We start from the raw sequence: 16,959 nt of genomic DNA on the forward strand, positions 1-16,959 counted from the left end.
TTGAGTTCCCATTCCTTTAGGGCCTAGTCCTTCATCTTTAGGCATCTCCTCACTCAGACTTTTCTCTCCCCAGGTTTGAATCCCAGCTGGGACAGTTACTATCCTATGTGACTAGGTGAATTTCTCTCCTGGGTCTCAGTTTTCACTGATAAAATGGGATGATCATTCAGGTGCTGAGTGTCTTACAGCACTGGAAGTTGTATTCCTGAGTCTTGTTCCTGTTAATATTCAGCAATGCTGGGCTGTTGCTCTGACTGTGGAAGAATGCTCACATTGCCTTGTTCTGACCTTGCCTGTCCAGTCCCCTCTGTGTAACCTTTCCTTCTTGCCAAGAAGGAAACTCTACAGTGTCTTTCAAAGGCCAGTTTGTATAACTTTCAGTAGCTCTCAACATACCTTCCCTCCACTTTCTCAAGAGGGATACATCTGTGTCTACCCTGTGTGACGGATTCTAAAAGCCTTGGTGTACTGCCCAATGTGACAGGCCTTTCATGCAATCTATGGAGTAGGCAAAAGGGTACTAGACAAAAGAGTTTTCATGGGCAAGCAGGTTTAGGGAACTGAAGGTGGATCAGGTGTGCTCTGAGGGACTTCTCAGAGCCTTTGACCCAGGTCCCGATGTGCACAGGGCCCAGGAAAGGCAATGGCAGAGCAGCTTGTGAACCCGGATCTAAGGATTGTGTCCCAAGGAGCCTTTGCCAGCCAGACCCTGTCTCTTAGCTAGCGGTGGTGGCTTACATCTATCATCCCAGCACTTGGGAAGCTGAGGCAGGAGGATTATGAGTCGAAGATCGGCCTGAGAAATATAGTGAGACCTTGTCTTAAGACAATAACAATGGCAACAACAAAAATCCAATATTGAGACAGGGTCTCACTGCAGTCTCAGCCTGCCTGAAACTTGCTATGTAGGCCAGGCTGGCCTTGAACATACAGAGATTCACCTGTCTCTGCTTCCCAAGTACTGGGATTGAAGGTGATTTCTTTTCCTTTTTTAAAAAATATAGTGTTTTTATTAATTATCTGAGAATTTCATACAACCATTTTATCATACTCAGCTCTCATCCCCCTAGCTCCTCCCCCTTACTATCCTCCCAACTTTGTGTCTTCTTTTTACATAAGTCACTGACTCCAGTTTGTACTGCCCATACACTCCTGGGTGTGGGGCCGTCCATCAGAGGGTGGTCAATCTACCAGGGCTATACCTTTAAAGAAAACTGACTCTCCCTCCCTCAGAAACCATCAACTGTTCCTAGCTCCTCAGTTAGGGGTGGGTACCCATGGACCCCTCCCGCTCCATCTGAAATGTTGACCGGCTTGATCTTGTGCAGGCAACCACAGCTGCTGTGAGTTTGTGAGTGCAGCAGTCCTGTTGTGTCCAGAAGACACTATTTCACCCCTGTCCTCCCTGACCTTTGGCTCTTAGTCTTCTATGATGGTCCCTGAGCCTTGGTAAAGGGGATTCCTTAACTTAGCAGATGGGTTAAAATGAGTTCCCAGCATATTAGCAGCCAGGCTGAGAGTGGAACCCTGGGAGTCAGGGGCCTGCATTGGGCCTTCCTGTTTGGTAACTTCCCTGCTTGTCCCCTCCTCCTCCCTAGGTTATGCTGAGCACATGGGGCTAGCTCAGTTCCGCAGGCGCTTCCAGGTGCTGGACCCTCCACTGCTGAAGAAACTCAAGTCCACCTCCGAGGGAATCGATGAGAGGAAGGTAGGTGAAGCTGGTGTGAGAGAGTGTAGTGGTCCTGGAAGCTTCCATGGGGTCCACAGAGCTCTTGCTCTATATGGGATTGCTCCAAGGGGCAGCTGAACTGGGTGGACGCTAAGAGGGAGCCCTGTGGAGCAATGCAAAATGAGATTTGACTCGCACCGCAGTCCAGACTGCACCTTTCTCACAATCTTATTGGGGACCGTCCCCATCCCAGAATGGTTCTTTTGAAATCCCGTGTGACAAAGTGCAGGAAAAGATAGAGTCCCCAGCTCACGGGGACTGCGGCAGCACAAGCAGCCCACACCTCCCAAGGCTGCCTGCTCAGCACCCACACCTGAGGTGGTCCATGGAAAGAGGGCTCCAGGATCCAGAATGTCCCAGATGCACTTCACACAAGGGTTTGCATCTTAGGCATGCCACCTCGGGGCCTTTGCACTGACCATCTCCTTTCCAGGGCGCAGTCCATCGCACTCTTTGCTAACCAGCCCTGGCTCAGGCATGCTCAGCACCGCGTCTTCACCTCTTGATGCTGTGCAGCCCCCAGTCCTTAAAGGAAACCCTGCTTCCTAGAAAGGGCTCAGTAATCCCACTGAAGGGCTGTGTGCACACACACATGCACATCTGTGTCTTACCCTGCGTCTCCTTCCTCCACCTCTGCTCTAGAACCTCTTTACTCCTCAGCCAACCTCTCCACAATGGAAGGTTCTGGAAGAAGGGCCGTGGGCTTGTCAATGGGTAGAGAAAGGTTAGAATATGCAAAACTGTTTGGCCAGGTAGCATTTGTGCATGGCAGCCCTGGGAAGCAAGAGCTGTTCCAACTCTCTTACAAATGAAGTGACTGTCACAAGGTCATACAGCCAGGCATTTCGCTTCTTAAGCTCCTGCCTCTAATGTCCAGTGGAGGATCCCTGAAAGGACACAGGTCTCAGGATCACTTGGGCAGCGTGAACTTCAGCAAGTGACTTTATCTTCCTGCCTTGGTATCTTCATCTTTAAAGTATGAAAAGCATTAGCGGCTTCCTCCATCAGATGTTCTGAGATGACATATTCTAAAATAGTTAATAGACTGTGCCCATGACCCGGCTCTATACATGCCCTGGCACACAGAAGCGGGTGCATACATGTTAACTTGTCCATCAAAAACAGCAGCATCTTTCAGGGTTAGGGTGAAGCCAGTTGAGCCACATACATTTTTATTTGCAGCCACACTGGGCTCACACATGCCCAGGCTCATTAGCAATGCCATCCCCAGTGAGCCATGGGACTTGAGTGGTAAACAGAGTCACTGGTCTTAGGTCCCCTACCAGGACACAGGGTGCCTCCAGCCAACGGGTGACCTCTCCTGTATGATTCTCCCCTCCGTCCCCTCTCCAACCGGCAGCTCACTTTAGAAACTGTGCTGTTAGGCTTGGCCCTGTACCAATGATCTGGGTGTGTGTGTCCTTTCTCTTCGGTCCATGCAAATTTGATTACTGTGCAGAGGGTCCACAGTGGAACCATTGGAGGGTCTGGGGCTCCTGTGCAGTTGGAATTGGGGCAGGTGTACGGTGTGGGGGAGTTTCCTGCAGGGGCGAAGGGTGCAGCATATGGCAGGGTTTCTATTCTGGACGAGTCAGCAGGATTCTGTTGTAGCTGAGCCGAAGCCACCTCCGTACACACTCGAGGCCCTGGAGAATGGAAAATTACAAGTGGAATGGACTTGGATGGGAGTTTTTGCTGTTTCTTATTCTTTTTTTATTTGCTCACAAATTTCATTTGCAGGAGCATAGAATTTTGGTAGCAAAGAAAGGCAGCACCACTCTGCCTCTTATGAGAAAGCTGATAAATATTCATGTGTCAGGCAACGTGATCGGCCATGAATTATACATGAGCACGTGTGCTGGTGGGCAAGCCAGCAGCCTCTGCACTCAGAGTGGTTAAGACCTCAGGATCCAGTAAGACAAGTCTGACAGCTGGGAAAGGTCAATGGTGTCATTAGACGCTAGACGGCAGTAGAGGGGATTCTTGTCGGGTGTAAAATGGGTCCTGGCGAAGTCCCCCTTGTGCCTGACGTGGTATCTTCACATGCTCTGACTGCTTCCTAGAGAAGTCTCTCTTCCTGGGCACTTGCTGGATAGTTTGTATTCCTGAAACAGAAATATCACAAGTCTGTACCGCACAGGCACACACTTGCAGCGCAGAACAGTATCTGGGCATTGTGGCACAAGAAGCCTATGATCCCAGCATGAGGGGGATAGAGGTGGGGAGGATCCGAAGTTCAGGGTCATCCATGATTGCATAGAGAGTTCAAGGCCAGCTTGGGCTCCATGAGACCCTGTCTCAAAAGCAATGTGCAAGGTTGTAGAACTGCAGCCCGAGATGGTCTTTTAAGACAAAGCCTTCCACTCAGGGAATTAGTGTTATTTCATGACCGAGGCCAGGACTGTACAGCTAGGCAGAAGGAGAGCCTGGATTCGAACTCAGCCTCTCAGGGTCCTTATACACAGCATTAAATGATGATTATGGGTTGAAGAGATGGCTTTGTGATTGAGAGTGCTTACTGCTTTTAGAGAGGAGTCAGGTTCAGTTCCCTGCATCCACAACTGTCTATAACTCCTGCTCCAAGGGATCTGACACACTCTTTCTGGCCTCTGTGGGCTTCTTCACACACATGGGATATATAAACTCACACAAACACACCATACACATGAATAAAGATAAATTAAAATAATGATGATTGGGATTGTATCAGTTACTTTTCTTTTTGTTGCAACCAAATACTGACAAGAAGCAACTTGAGAGAAGAGCTTATTATTTGTACCTCATGGTTTGAGGGTGCACAGTCTGTGATGGAGGAGAAACCATGGTAGCTGAAGGGTCCCTCACAGCTGCGGCAGTAGGAGCCTAAGGTTGCTTGCTCACATTCAGGTGGATTAGGAGTTAAAGATGGAGAGTGCTGGTGCTCGACTCTCTTTCTTCTTTTCTGCTTTTATCCAGTCTGGAACTCCAGCCACTTGTATGGTGGGTCTTCGTCCCTCTGCTGATCCTGTCTGGAAAGGCCAGGGCAGACACCCCTAGAGATATGCTTCACTAAATCCCTAGGGGTTTCTTATTTATTTAAGTCAGCAATGGAAATTGTTCTAGCTTGCTTTCTGTTGCTGTGATAAAACACTGAGCAAAAGCGGCATGAGGAGGAAAGGGTTTATTTCTTCTTACAGTCCCAGGTCACAGTCCATCAATGAGGAAAGTCAGGGCAGGAACTGGAGGCAAGAACTGAAGCAGAGACCATGGAGTTTACTGACTTGCTCCCCCTGGCTTGCTAAGCTACCTTATTTATACAAGCCAGGCCCACCTACCTAAGGATGACACTTCCCACAGTGGACTAGGCCCTCCTACATCAAATTGCAGTTGAGGAAATGCCCCACAGGCACCCTCTTCTTCCCTCCTCTTCCTCCTCTCTTCCTCCTCCTCCTTCCCCTTTTCTCTCTCGCCCCTTTCTTCTCCGTTGTTTAAAAATCACATTTCATTGTGGCGTTCACTCACATTGACCTAGTGTTTAGGGAAGCTGAGCATCCTTTCATGGTTTTGAAAGGAAGTCCCCTGAGGGCAGGCAGAATGGGTGGTGCCACTTTGTACAGCATAAGCTGTCCATCCTTGTTAAGTTAAAAATAGTTTTTATTGGGACTGGAGAGGTGACTCAGCAGTTAGGAGCACTGACTGATCTTGCAAAGGACCTGGGTTCGAGTCCCAGCACCCACATGGCAGCTAACAGTCATCCGTAACTCTAGTTTCATGGGAATCCAATATGGCAGCTAACAGCCATCCATAACTCTAGTTTCATGGGAATCCAATGCCTTCTTACCTCCTTGGGCACTGCACGGCATGGGTGCACTTCCATACATACAGGCAATACACTCATATACATAAAATAAAAATAATAAAATATTTAAAAATTTTCACCCAACTTTAACCAAGTGGTTGCTTTCACTGAGCCAGTGTTAGACCTCAGAGATATGGCGACTGGCAGAACACAGTCCTCAGGAGAGATGTACTCAAATAAGCAAGCCCCACCCAGAGCGAGGGCTCTGGACACCCAAGGAACTGCCTCCAGACCTTCTTATGTTTCCAGTGGAGATGACAGTGGATGCTCAGGCAAGATGCCTCTGACCAAGTGATGCTGAGGTTGAGCCTGTGGGATAATCAGGGAAACTGGGTGAGGCAGAGGACACAGAGCGTGGCCGCCTTGGGTACCGCAGGTACAAAGGCCTGGAGTCACAAGGCTGAGTGGAGGGTTGAGTGCAGTTGGAACAAGAAGGGACCCAAGGGAGGGCCTGAGGAGGCGGCAGGCTCCAGCCATGGTATCTTGTTGGCCAAGGTGTAGAGTCTGGACTATCAGTGGGTAGTGAGTCGTGGACCACTGAAGAGCTCTTAGCAAGGGTGTGGAGCACAGGACCTGGTCCTCATGACTTGGGCTGGAGTCAGCGAAATTATAAAGGAAGCCAAGTCTGCTTGTCCCATTCCATGGAGCTTTCTATGGAGACAGCTACCCATCTGTCCTTGACACTTAAAGGTCATATCCAGCCTTCTAGAATGTCCCTGCCTTCCCGCTAAATCATCTTGGTTCCATTCCCATCTCTCAGGTTAATCTCATTAAGATTAGACTTCAACTTAACCACTGAGACTGACTTTCATGACTGTGGTGGTGGGATCTCAGGCAGGTTGGTGAAGAAGGCCTTCAACTGCCATCAGCAGTGGCTTCTGTTTGAAGCAGGACTTGAGTGTCTCTGATGGACAGGAGGAACCTTGGTGCCGGCCCTCTGCCCCTCAGCGTCTGTAGTTGACTAATCCCAGCCCACCTTATCAAAGGCAGTCACATCCACCTCTGCTCTCCTATTCTCTGAATTCATCTGGATCCCTTGGTCGGGAGGAGGCCCCAAGGATCAGGGCAGGAAGAGGGTGCTGTCCCCTCTCTGGGTGCTGGATACCTGTCCTGAACCCTGCACCCTTTGCTCTCTGGAATTTATGCAACTTTTTTTTTTTTTTTTTTTTGCTTTGCTGGATCCCTCTCCCTTGGGCAACCCTTCTAATTATGTGATGTGTTCTCTAGATAACCTTAGCCAATCCAGTCACCTGCATAAGACTGTGTTTTTTCATGTACTTTCTGCCTCGTTCTAGACATGTTGTGCTTCAGGCATGCAGTGTGGAGTCCAAGGTTGTAGGGATACATAGTGCTTTCTACCATAAATAAAGACTTGGTCAGTGTGTAGAGGAGGGACTTGTGAACTAAAGCTTGTGGTTTAGAATTGGAAAGACTTTGGCTTCAAGCTGCGTCTTCTAAGGATTCCTGCCCTTGACACCCGGTAGCTTTCTCAACAGAGGTGAACTCAATAGCCCCACCCAGCATCACCCTAAGTATTCTCAGGATCTCACCCAAGAGCCACCACACCCCATCCTTCCTGGCCCCATCCTTGCTCAACCTTGAGAAAGTGTCCCTGACAAAGCTCTATGGTAGGATTTTAGAGTGAATTGTTCTATTAATTATTAAGTCAGGCGTGAAAGCCTCCAGCTACTAATGTTGAATTGTCTGTTTATTATTTAATTCTATCAATTTTTTGCTTCTCGTGTTTTGCTCTGGTTAGATGCATACATAAGTTCATGATAAACCCTTTCATCAATGCAAATGTTCCTCATTATTTCCGGCATTGTTTTAGGTTCTGTTTTGTCGCATATTAGCACCCTGCATCTTTCTTACTTTTCCTGCTTATATCTCTTTGCATTTGCCCATTCATCATTCTTTGATTATAAACCATGTCTCTTGTAGATACTATATAGTTGTCTGACTTACATCTGTAGTTTTGCTGTTTACCTTATGTTTTCAGACCTAATTTGGCCAGGCATGGTGGCACATGCCTTTAATCCCAGCACTCAGGAGGCAGAGGCAGGCGGATCTCTGTTGTTCAAAGCCAGTCTGGTCTACATAGTGAGTTCCAGGACAGCTGGGGCTACAGGGAGACTCTGTCTCAAAAAGACAGAACAAACAAACAAACAAACAAACAAAAAAACCTAATTTGCTTCCTTGTTTTACATAAACTAGGTTACTTTTCCAGTGGACCATTTGAGTAACTTATTCTAGAAATTATGGAATATATGTCAATTTGTCAAGGTTTGCTTCTGATTAGTACTAATTTAATTCTGGTAAGATTTAAAAAAAAACCCTTTGTTCCAATATAACTCCATTTCTCCTGACACCTCAGTGTTATTATTATAATATATATCACACTTGCAAATACATTATAAACCCATTAATACAGCTTTATATTTTTCTTTCATTTAATCATGTCTTTTAAAATTTATTAAGAGATGAAAGAATATATATATTGTTTTATTTATTATTTTATGTGTATGTGTGTATTGCCTGCATGTAGGTAAGTGCACCTGTGTTATACAATGTCCGCAGAGGACAGAAAGGCTGTCGGATCCCCTGGAACTGGAGTTACAGACAGTTGTTAGCTGCCATGTGGGTGCTGGGATTTGAACCCAGGTCTTCTGCAAGAATAACCAGTGTTCTTAATTGCTGAGCCATCTCTTCAGCCCCAAGAATATATTTTTATAATTTTTTTTTCTTTTTTCTGAAATACAGTCTCACTACATAGCCCTGGCTGGCCTGGAACTCTCTATGTAGACCAGGCTGGCCTTGAACTCTCAGAGATCCTCCTGCCTCTGCCTCCTGAGGGTTGGGAGTAAAGGCATGTGTCGCCATGCCTGGATTATATTATTTCCTACTTATTACATTTTATATTTTATGCTGCTCTTTAGCTCCTTAAGGATTTGAGTTATCTGAGTCACTATTTCTTTAATATAAATAATGCCATAAAGAAGATCTGATAGCAGGAACTCAGCCTGGGAAAGTCTGTGCTTTATCTTCATTTCTGTAGGAAACGGGCAGGATGTAGCGTTCCTGATTGACAAGCTCTTCGCCTTCCAGCATGTTTACGATGTAATCCACTGCGTCCTGGACTTCACTGTTGTCTTTATTAGTTTGCTTTCTGTTGCTGTGACAAATACCATGAACAAAAACAGCTTAAGGGAAGACAGGGTGTGCTAGTTCACACTTTCAGTTCATGTCCATCATCCAGGGAAGTCAGGGCAGGAACTCAAGCAGGAGACTGAAGCAGACAGAGACCACAGAGGCACCATAGTGCTTGCCAGCTTGCTTACAACTTGCTTAGCTGCTTGTCTTATGCAGCCCAGGCCCATCTGCCCAGGGAATGATGCCGCCCACAGTGAGCTGGCCCCTCTTTTATCAAATAACAATCAAGACAAGCCCCACAGATGTGCCCACAGCTTTGACGGTTCCTTCTACATTACTGGCTCTTTCTCTCTTGTTTTTTCAAGATTTTCCCACTGTACTTGGCTTTTGACAGTGATTTTTACATGCTCTTTCTTGGTGTGAGTCCCTTGGTGCTCCCCCCACCACACTGCAGGGTCACAGCTGACTGGGGGTCAAGGAGCAGGGGCGGGAGAGCCTCAGCAAGATGGCTGCCAGCTCACGCTGCTCCGACCTGGCTTAAGCAGTCTTCCTGGAATAACTGCTCGATTTGCTGATTCCGGTGTTCAGTGTGCAGAGGTCTGCTCCTTTTGGAAGGTGCAGCTGTTGGTACTGTGGTCAGGCAGCACAGAGAGGGGCACAAAGCTTTGCTCCACCATTCTGCAAGTCCCACTTACATGTTGTGCAAGTCCTTCTCATGCATGCTATTTCTATGACCTCCTTAAGACCTTCCTTAACCCCAAAGCCAGGTGTGACACCCCAGGAACGAAGGATCACGGACTGGAACTGCTTGCTCAGTCAGTCACTTGTGGTCCAGGGCTGGATGTTAGCATTCAGGTGGAGAACAGTTCAGCCCTGTCAGTTCTTGGGTCTGGGTTCTCCAACATCCCTTCCCAGGCACATGACCTTTGCCAATGCATTGCACTGGGCCTCCCTTTCTTCCCCTGTAAAATAGGGACAACGTGTCTATCCCAGAGGTTTGAAAACAAGACAAACTATGTACAAGCCATTGGAGCAGCACTCGGATTTTACAAAAGAGACTGATAACTGTTTATCTTTGGAGTAAAAAGGCGGGTATTTTACTGTGGATGAGTGCTCCATGCTGAGGGACAAGTTTTGGGTATCTGGACAGACTTGGTCTGTGGAAGGGCTGATGTCACAGAAAGGATGGGACTTTGATGCCTTTCCACACAGCCACCTGGATCCCTGCCATGTCTTTTTCTACCAACAGGCTGTTGGACAATGATTGCATTATGTTGAACTAAATTAAATAATTGATATTTGGCCTAAACAAAGAGCATTTCCATATGGCTCAATCTGATATTAATATTAATGAGAATAACACAAACAACAATTAAATGCGAAGTCATTTACAAACTCCTTCTATTTGTTCAATAAATTCTCCTCAGGGCCTATTAGGTCCAGGCTGGCCAATTATCAACATTTTGCAGGCGAGGAAGGGCATCAAATACAGGGTGGCAGGCGATCACCTCTTCCTGTCGTCACCTGGACCAAAGTTCTCTCACCTACAGATGAGGTCTACAGAACAGACATTTTTGTTAGAACTGGTATTTTTTGCCTCATCTGAAGGATGATAAAAAGAACACGGGGGTGGAGAAGAGCTCTAAGTTCCTGTGGCAACTGAGCCCGTTCTCTGACAGAGTTCGGGTTGTTGCTGAAGAATTGAGTCTTCTCTACCTTCTACCAGTGTCTGGCTCGAATGGGAAACTGAGGATGTGGAATAGTTCCCAACTTTTGCAGTGTGATGTCTATAAACTACGTGATATATAGACCACAGCACAACCTCAGAGCCTCTGATCCCAGGAACATCCAACTCCAAATCTTTTTGTTTGAGTCAGGGTCTCATTTTGTAACATAGCCCAGGCTGGCCTCCAACTCTCAGAGTCCTCCTGCCTCAGCCTCTAGAGTGCTGGGATTAGCTCCAGATCCCCACACCTGTTCTTCAAACTATTAACTCCAGACTTTATCTCTAAAATAGACTCAGAAAAATGTTTCTCACTGTGGATTCCACTCTTCCCATTCATCTTACTTCCCAACAACTTTTATCATGCTTTTCTCTTGCACAGAGAGAAAAGATGTTATATTTTGGGTATATTGGCTTTATGCATCTCAGCTGCCTGCAACTCCCTGGGAACGTTTTTGGCTAAAATGTAATAATGAAACCACCGGAACTTCGGAGGAATGTGATGGAATTCTCTTCTAGGGCTTCAGGAGATGAGGTTGATTATGGCTGGGACTAGACTTAAAACAAGCAATTTTGGGGGCAGTGTGCCAGGAAATTCTCTGTGATGCAGCTGACCCAGGGGCTGGGAGCGCATCTGTTCAGTGATTGCAGCTTCCGCCAACCTTTCCACTTCCTAAATGTTTCAATTAGTCTCCTGACAGTTTATCCTGAAAATAGACTTTAACTGTCCATGGGCGGAGGGCTGAGAAGAGTGGTAGAATGGGTGGGTGATGGCAGTCATAAAGGTGCAGGGGCCATCTGACGGTTCACATTTCTAGCAGGCTTTCAAAGCCTCTGTAACTATTGACAGAGAAGGCCCCACTGAACCCCTGAAGTATTGTCTCTGCCTCGTCCAGAAGTCTGAGAGAATTTGTATTCCCTGCAGGAGCTGCCTCCTCTTCACCTCTGTCTGGATCTCTCTGATTTGGATGCTCATTCATTCATTCATTCATTCATTCATCATACTCTTTTGAGCACCTACTCTGTGCACGGAGCAGTGCTACAGTGTAGTGGATGGAATAAGAGGTAGATTAAACACAACCTCTCCCTGTGTGATCTAGGTCAGGCAGGCATGATGGATAATGGCTATGTCGCTGAGTCAGCACATACTTGTGACTGAGACAGCAAGCTGTGAGCTCACTGATAGAAGTAGAGTTGGGGGACACTGTCATAGGGTGACTTAAGTGACTGAAGGCCTCCGTGCCTTGTGCTTTCTGGTGCCACCCTAAGCACATGCAGCAGATCAAGGCATAGCTGTTGCCATGGCCCCAGAGACCTTGCTTGCAACCTGGCTCTGCCCTTTGTGTAGACATATGACCTAGGACAAATACCTGCTTTTAGGGATTGTATGTGTGTGTGTAGCGTTGCCAATATGTGTGTGATGCAAGTGTGTGGCGTGTATCACTGCATGTGTGTACTTGTGTGGATGCCCCAGGTGACATCAGGTGTCTCCTCAATTGCTATCCACCTTTATTTTTGTGACAGTGTCTCTCACTGAACCTGAAGCACATTGATTCAGCCTGGCTGACTGTCTCTCCCCCTGGACCTCCACCTCCCCTAAGAATGCGGTTATAGGCACACTGAAATGCCTAGCTTTTTATGTAGATGCTGGGTATGCAAACCCAGGTCCTCATGCTTGTGTGACAGGCACTTTACCAACTGAGCCATCTCCCTAGTCCTCACTAGGGTTTTAAACTTTGTATGTATATACATTAAAAACATATCACAAAATATACAATGTCACCCATCTTGAATGCATATTTCAGTGATGTTAGCTCCATTCACAATAGGATGTGAGGTGCATCATCCTCCATCTCAACTCTTCCTCTTGTAGAACTGAATTCTGTCTTCTTTAAACACTAACTCTTCACTGTATGCAGTGTTCAGCCCCTGGCCACCACTATTTCTGTTTCTGTGAACTTACCTGGTCTAGGAACTAATAGAGTCGCACAACATCTGTCCTTTTATGATTACCTTGGTTCACTATAATGTCAAGGCTCATTCATGGAGTACGTGTCAGAATTTCTTTCCTCTTCAAGACTGAGTAATATTCCATTGTATGGATGTATCATATTTCATCTATTCAACTCTTAGACACTGGAGTTGTTTCTACTTGCTGGTTGTGAATAATGCTGCTATGAATATTGGTATAAAAATGTCTCTTCAAAGGACTGGTTAGATGGCTCAGATGGTAAAGTGCTTGCAATACAAGCATGAGGACGTGAGTTCAGTCCCTCAGAACTACATAAAAACCAAGCACAGCAACATGTGCTTATAATCCAGCACTGGGGGGGGGGGCAAAGACAGATGGATCCCTGGGGCTCAATGGCCAGTAAGCTTTGCCCAGTCAGTGAGCTGCAGGTTCAATGAGAGACCCTGCATCAAAAACCAAGGGGGAGAGCAATAGAGGAAGACACCTGACACTACCTCTGGCTTCTGCACACAATACCTGAATGCACACACACACGCACATACACACGGGGCTGGGGGGGGGGTAAAATGTAAGAAATACATCCCTTCGAGACACTGCCATCAAGTCCTTGGGTACTTACACAGGGCTTGCTGAGTCATATAGTGATGCTGATTTAGTCCTTGGAGGAGCCACCACTCTGTGTTCCACAGTAGCTGCCCACTTTTCAGTTTACTTCTTCAACCTTCTGCTCTGTGGAATGGGTGTGGTTGCCGTGCAACTGCTTGCAGTTATTTTAAGAATGAAGAGATTTGGTCTTTCTGAAGGTTCCAGTGGAGTGGGTGGCACCCAGCAGGGGCCCAGGACAGGCTCCCCTTCTGTGCTTGCCTGAGGGAGCTGGGGTTCCATTAGCAAAGCCTCAGGGACAGGTAGGTTTCCTCCCTCTGGTGCATTCTCCATTTGGCGAGCCTGCCTTTCACTTTGGGCCTCGCCACCTCTCTCCATGAGCTCTTTGAATATCTCTCTCCTCTCTCCCCAGGCGGTGGAGGAACTGCTGCAGACCCTGGACCTGGAGAAGAAGGCGGTGACCGTGGGGCACAGCCAAGTGAGTGTACATCTGCGGACAAGCCGTCCACTGTACAGGAACTCGGATGACATTCAATTCTTGTCCCACCCAATGCCTTATCACTCTGGGTCTCCCTCTTCCAGACTATGAGAGGAGGCAAATGACTTCATCCCTGCCCCTCTCACAAAGTCATAATGACAAATGTCACATGGGCGGAATGACACGGGGAATGTCATTGTTAGAAGCCACAGTGCCCAGGAGCCTCACCAGTCTGGAATTAGTGTCTGGGGCCTTGCATCACCTGTCGAATCCCAGAAAGAAGTGCTTTACAGCCCGAAGTGTAACAAGAGCGCTCTACTTTCCTTTTCCTGAGGAAAGAATTCACCCACAGGACATAGATGGTTTGAATGGAAGTTTATTTAGCAAAGCAAACACTCCAAAGAGAGGTTGGGTGGGTCGCCCCAGGGTGGGGAGCAGCAGCCACTGAGTTGTGTGTGTTACAGATTTTAAAGGAGTTTTTATTAATATTTAAGAGGTGGGTGGCATATTCATGGGGTAAGGTGACCCCCTTTTCCCTCCCAAATCATGGTGGACTGGATCTTCCTTTCAGGGTGTTTCCTTCCATAATCCCCAGAAAAGGGGAGAGGTGTCAGAGCCACAGTACAAGTAAGGTTCTAATGTTAGGTCTTCTGAGAATGCAGGCTTAGTTACTTTACACACATTGGCAAAAATACCCGAGCAAAGCAACTTAGTGGAGAAAGCATTTGTTCTGGCTCATAGTTCCAAATTCCAGTCCATCATGATGGGAAGGCGTGGTGGCAGGATCTGGGGCCGGCTGGCCACATTGCCTGGTGGCAGCGGGAGCAGGGGCCAACTGGTCACATCGTAAGGACAGTCATGAAGCAGAGAGAGAACAGGAAGTGGGGCCTGGCTATAAAGCCTCAAGACCCGCCCCCAGTGACATACTTCCCCCAGTGAGTCTCTACTTCCTAAAGAATCTACAATCCTCCCAAACAGCACCACCAGCTGGTGGGGACCAAATGTTCCAATATATGACTCTGTGGAGGACACCTCACTTTCCTGTCTGAACACAGACCCTTGCCAGTTCACATGTATGGGCTGATACAGCCAGAATAACCCGAGACAGCTCCACGGATGTTTAACTGCAAAGGGGCTCTGACAGTCAGGAGACAGGGCTGCTGAGACGCAGCCTTAGTTTTCCTCTCACCTCATGGCTGACTGCTTGCTTACCCAGTGTCAGAAGGAAGTGTGTTCTTTTATGCAGAGTCTCCTGTCTCCTCTGCCAGTGGCTGTCACATAGCCATAGTCCTGGTTGGTCCACCAGTGTGAGCGGACAGAGAAAATAACTTGAAGAGATGGGATGATCTGAGGTTAGAGATACTGTTTTCCCAAAGTGATCGAACCCAGAGCGCCTCCTGGTCTGCTTAAATGCTGACAGAATTCCATCATGGTTTTCAAGAAAGGAAACATGACATTTTGGGATTCCTAGACAATTTGACCTTAGAACCTTTAATCTTCGTGGCTGTTTTGTTTTGTTTTTGTGGAATCCTCGTTACTTCCTAAAGCCAGCATCCCATGGACTGTTAGGGAAGTGACCACAGAGTCTCAAATTCAAGAACCAGGTAGGTGTTGGGCAGGGCACTGTACAAAGTTCAGAAACCCAGACTGGAGAGAGAACTGGAGGGGAACAGTGCCTCAGCCATCCCTGACCCTCGTCCTTTACTCAGTGGTTGGGTAGTGTGGCCAGACTCCACATACAGGTGCTGTGTGAGGTGCCCTGGCCACGTGTCTTTGTTGGATCTTGCCCTGTTACACTGCTTCTGAAACCAGCCCTGCCCTCAGTGAGCTGGCAGCCATCCCATGCTCCCAGCCCATTCCGCAGGCACTGAAATCTCCATGCTGGCCTCTGGTCCTGCTAACGTGTGTGGTCCAAGCTGTGGGCTGACTATGGGTGCAGCCTGATTGTCCCACAGTCATATTTCCCGTAGAGAGAATGAGCCCATCTGTTTGTGGGTTCCCACACAGGCGTGGACTTCATCAGACAGCTGGACATCTTGTTCTTTTTCCTCCCAGCTGCTCCATAGACGAGGAGGCTGTGCTAGTGGTGCAGAAACTGCAGGGTGGGGCCCAGCGGCTGCTGCCACAGGCCCACTAGGTGACCCCCATGCACACTGGTGTCTGAGACCCACTGGGTGAGATAATGACCCAGCTATTTCATGAATACAGAAATCGGTCCCCACAGTCCCAGCAGCTACTGCAGAACAAGAAAAGAACAGAAGTCGCTGCTCACGTTTTTACAGAGCCCAGGAGTCTAGAAGCCTCAGCGTCCTTATAATAAAACATGATTACTACTGCGTTGCACTTGGTGTTCACTAAGAAACGGGCAAGAGCAAATTAAAATCAAAGTGACCCTTGGTGGCCAGGTTCCACAGCAGATTGGGCTCCTGAGGCAGGTGTGGTGTTTACTGTAAGATTTGGTTCTTAAAGTTGGGCAACCAACTGGCTGTGCCAGTCCCTACCCAGGCTTACCGCTTTCGGTGTCTCTAGAGTGAGCAACAAAACCTTGCCTCAGTTGGCACATCTGCAAAATGGAGCTGCTGCTTTCTACCTCCTGTGTGTGGGAATCTGAGCACAATCACTTCACAGGACTGAGCCGCCACTCTTCCTAGAATGCATTTGTCAGCGGGGTTAAGGCATTTATCAAATAGGGTAACAATTTAATGCTTAAAGAATCAAATCCCCTTTAATCTGCAAAATGACCATAAGGAGAAGTGTGAATCCCTCAGCGGTCCCAGAGATGGGAACTATTGCCCTAGCATGATCTTTTAAAATGCGGCTTTGACATTTTTAGATGAAAAACAGACAGCCCAGCTCTGGGCTCTGTGCATTCCTTACAGGCAGGGATGCAGGTTGCTCTGCTCAGGCCTGATAAGCAACCAGACCCATGAAAAGAGAATAGTTTAGATTTTTCTTTGTGATTTTTTGGCCCCTGGCACCTTATCGAAGTTTGTACCATGAGATGTGACAGTTATGGGAAAAGTGTGATTGCACACGCTGTCTGACTTCTGCATGGTCACACGATGCTCTCAAAAAGGAAAAGAAAGAAACTTTGTTTTCAAAAAAGATCAAGACTGGGTTCTGCAGACACACTGACTTATTCCTGCCTGATGCAAAGTCATTTACAATTATCTTTTTTAATGAAAGCGTAGCACTTAATCAATATGGTCTGGGCAGTGCCTGCCACCTACTGTAATATACAAAGTGGAACTGTCATCATTTTGATCATTAATTTTTCTTTTAATGGCAGCTTTTGGGACTCACCAGCTTGTGAAATTAATATGGTTGTTACTGAGGCCATCTGAGGGCGAGCAGTCGCTACTGTCTTTATTCTGGTGAGGCTGATTGCTTTGGTGTCCTGGCCAGCGAGTGCTTTTGCCAATTTGTAAGAGTTTGCCCCCCTTGGATGGACTCATTCTCATTTCCC

At 47.4% G+C, this 16,959-nt stretch overlaps 1 protein-coding gene across 1 annotated transcript in view; it reads left to right on the forward strand.

Annotated features, from left to right (window-relative positions):
• The window catches only part of Myo18b (myosin XVIIIB), a 239,358-nt gene that overhangs the window by 81,746 nt on the left and 140,653 nt on the right, over nucleotides 1-16,959 (forward strand). The window contains exons 21-22 of the mRNA XM_008849005.2: nucleotides 1,599-1,708; nucleotides 13,428-13,493. Of these exons, the coding sequence (XP_008847227.1) occupies nucleotides 1,599-1,708; nucleotides 13,428-13,493 (176 nt within the window). The remainder of the gene's footprint in view (nucleotides 1-1,598; nucleotides 1,709-13,427; nucleotides 13,494-16,959) is intronic.

The sequence above is a fragment of the Nannospalax galili genome, unplaced genomic scaffold, assembly GCF_000622305.1.
Source record: "Nannospalax galili isolate Female #2095 unplaced genomic scaffold, S.galili_v1.0 scaffold103, whole genome shotgun sequence".
Classification (NCBI taxonomy): domain Eukaryota; kingdom Metazoa; phylum Chordata; class Mammalia; order Rodentia; family Spalacidae; genus Nannospalax; species Nannospalax galili.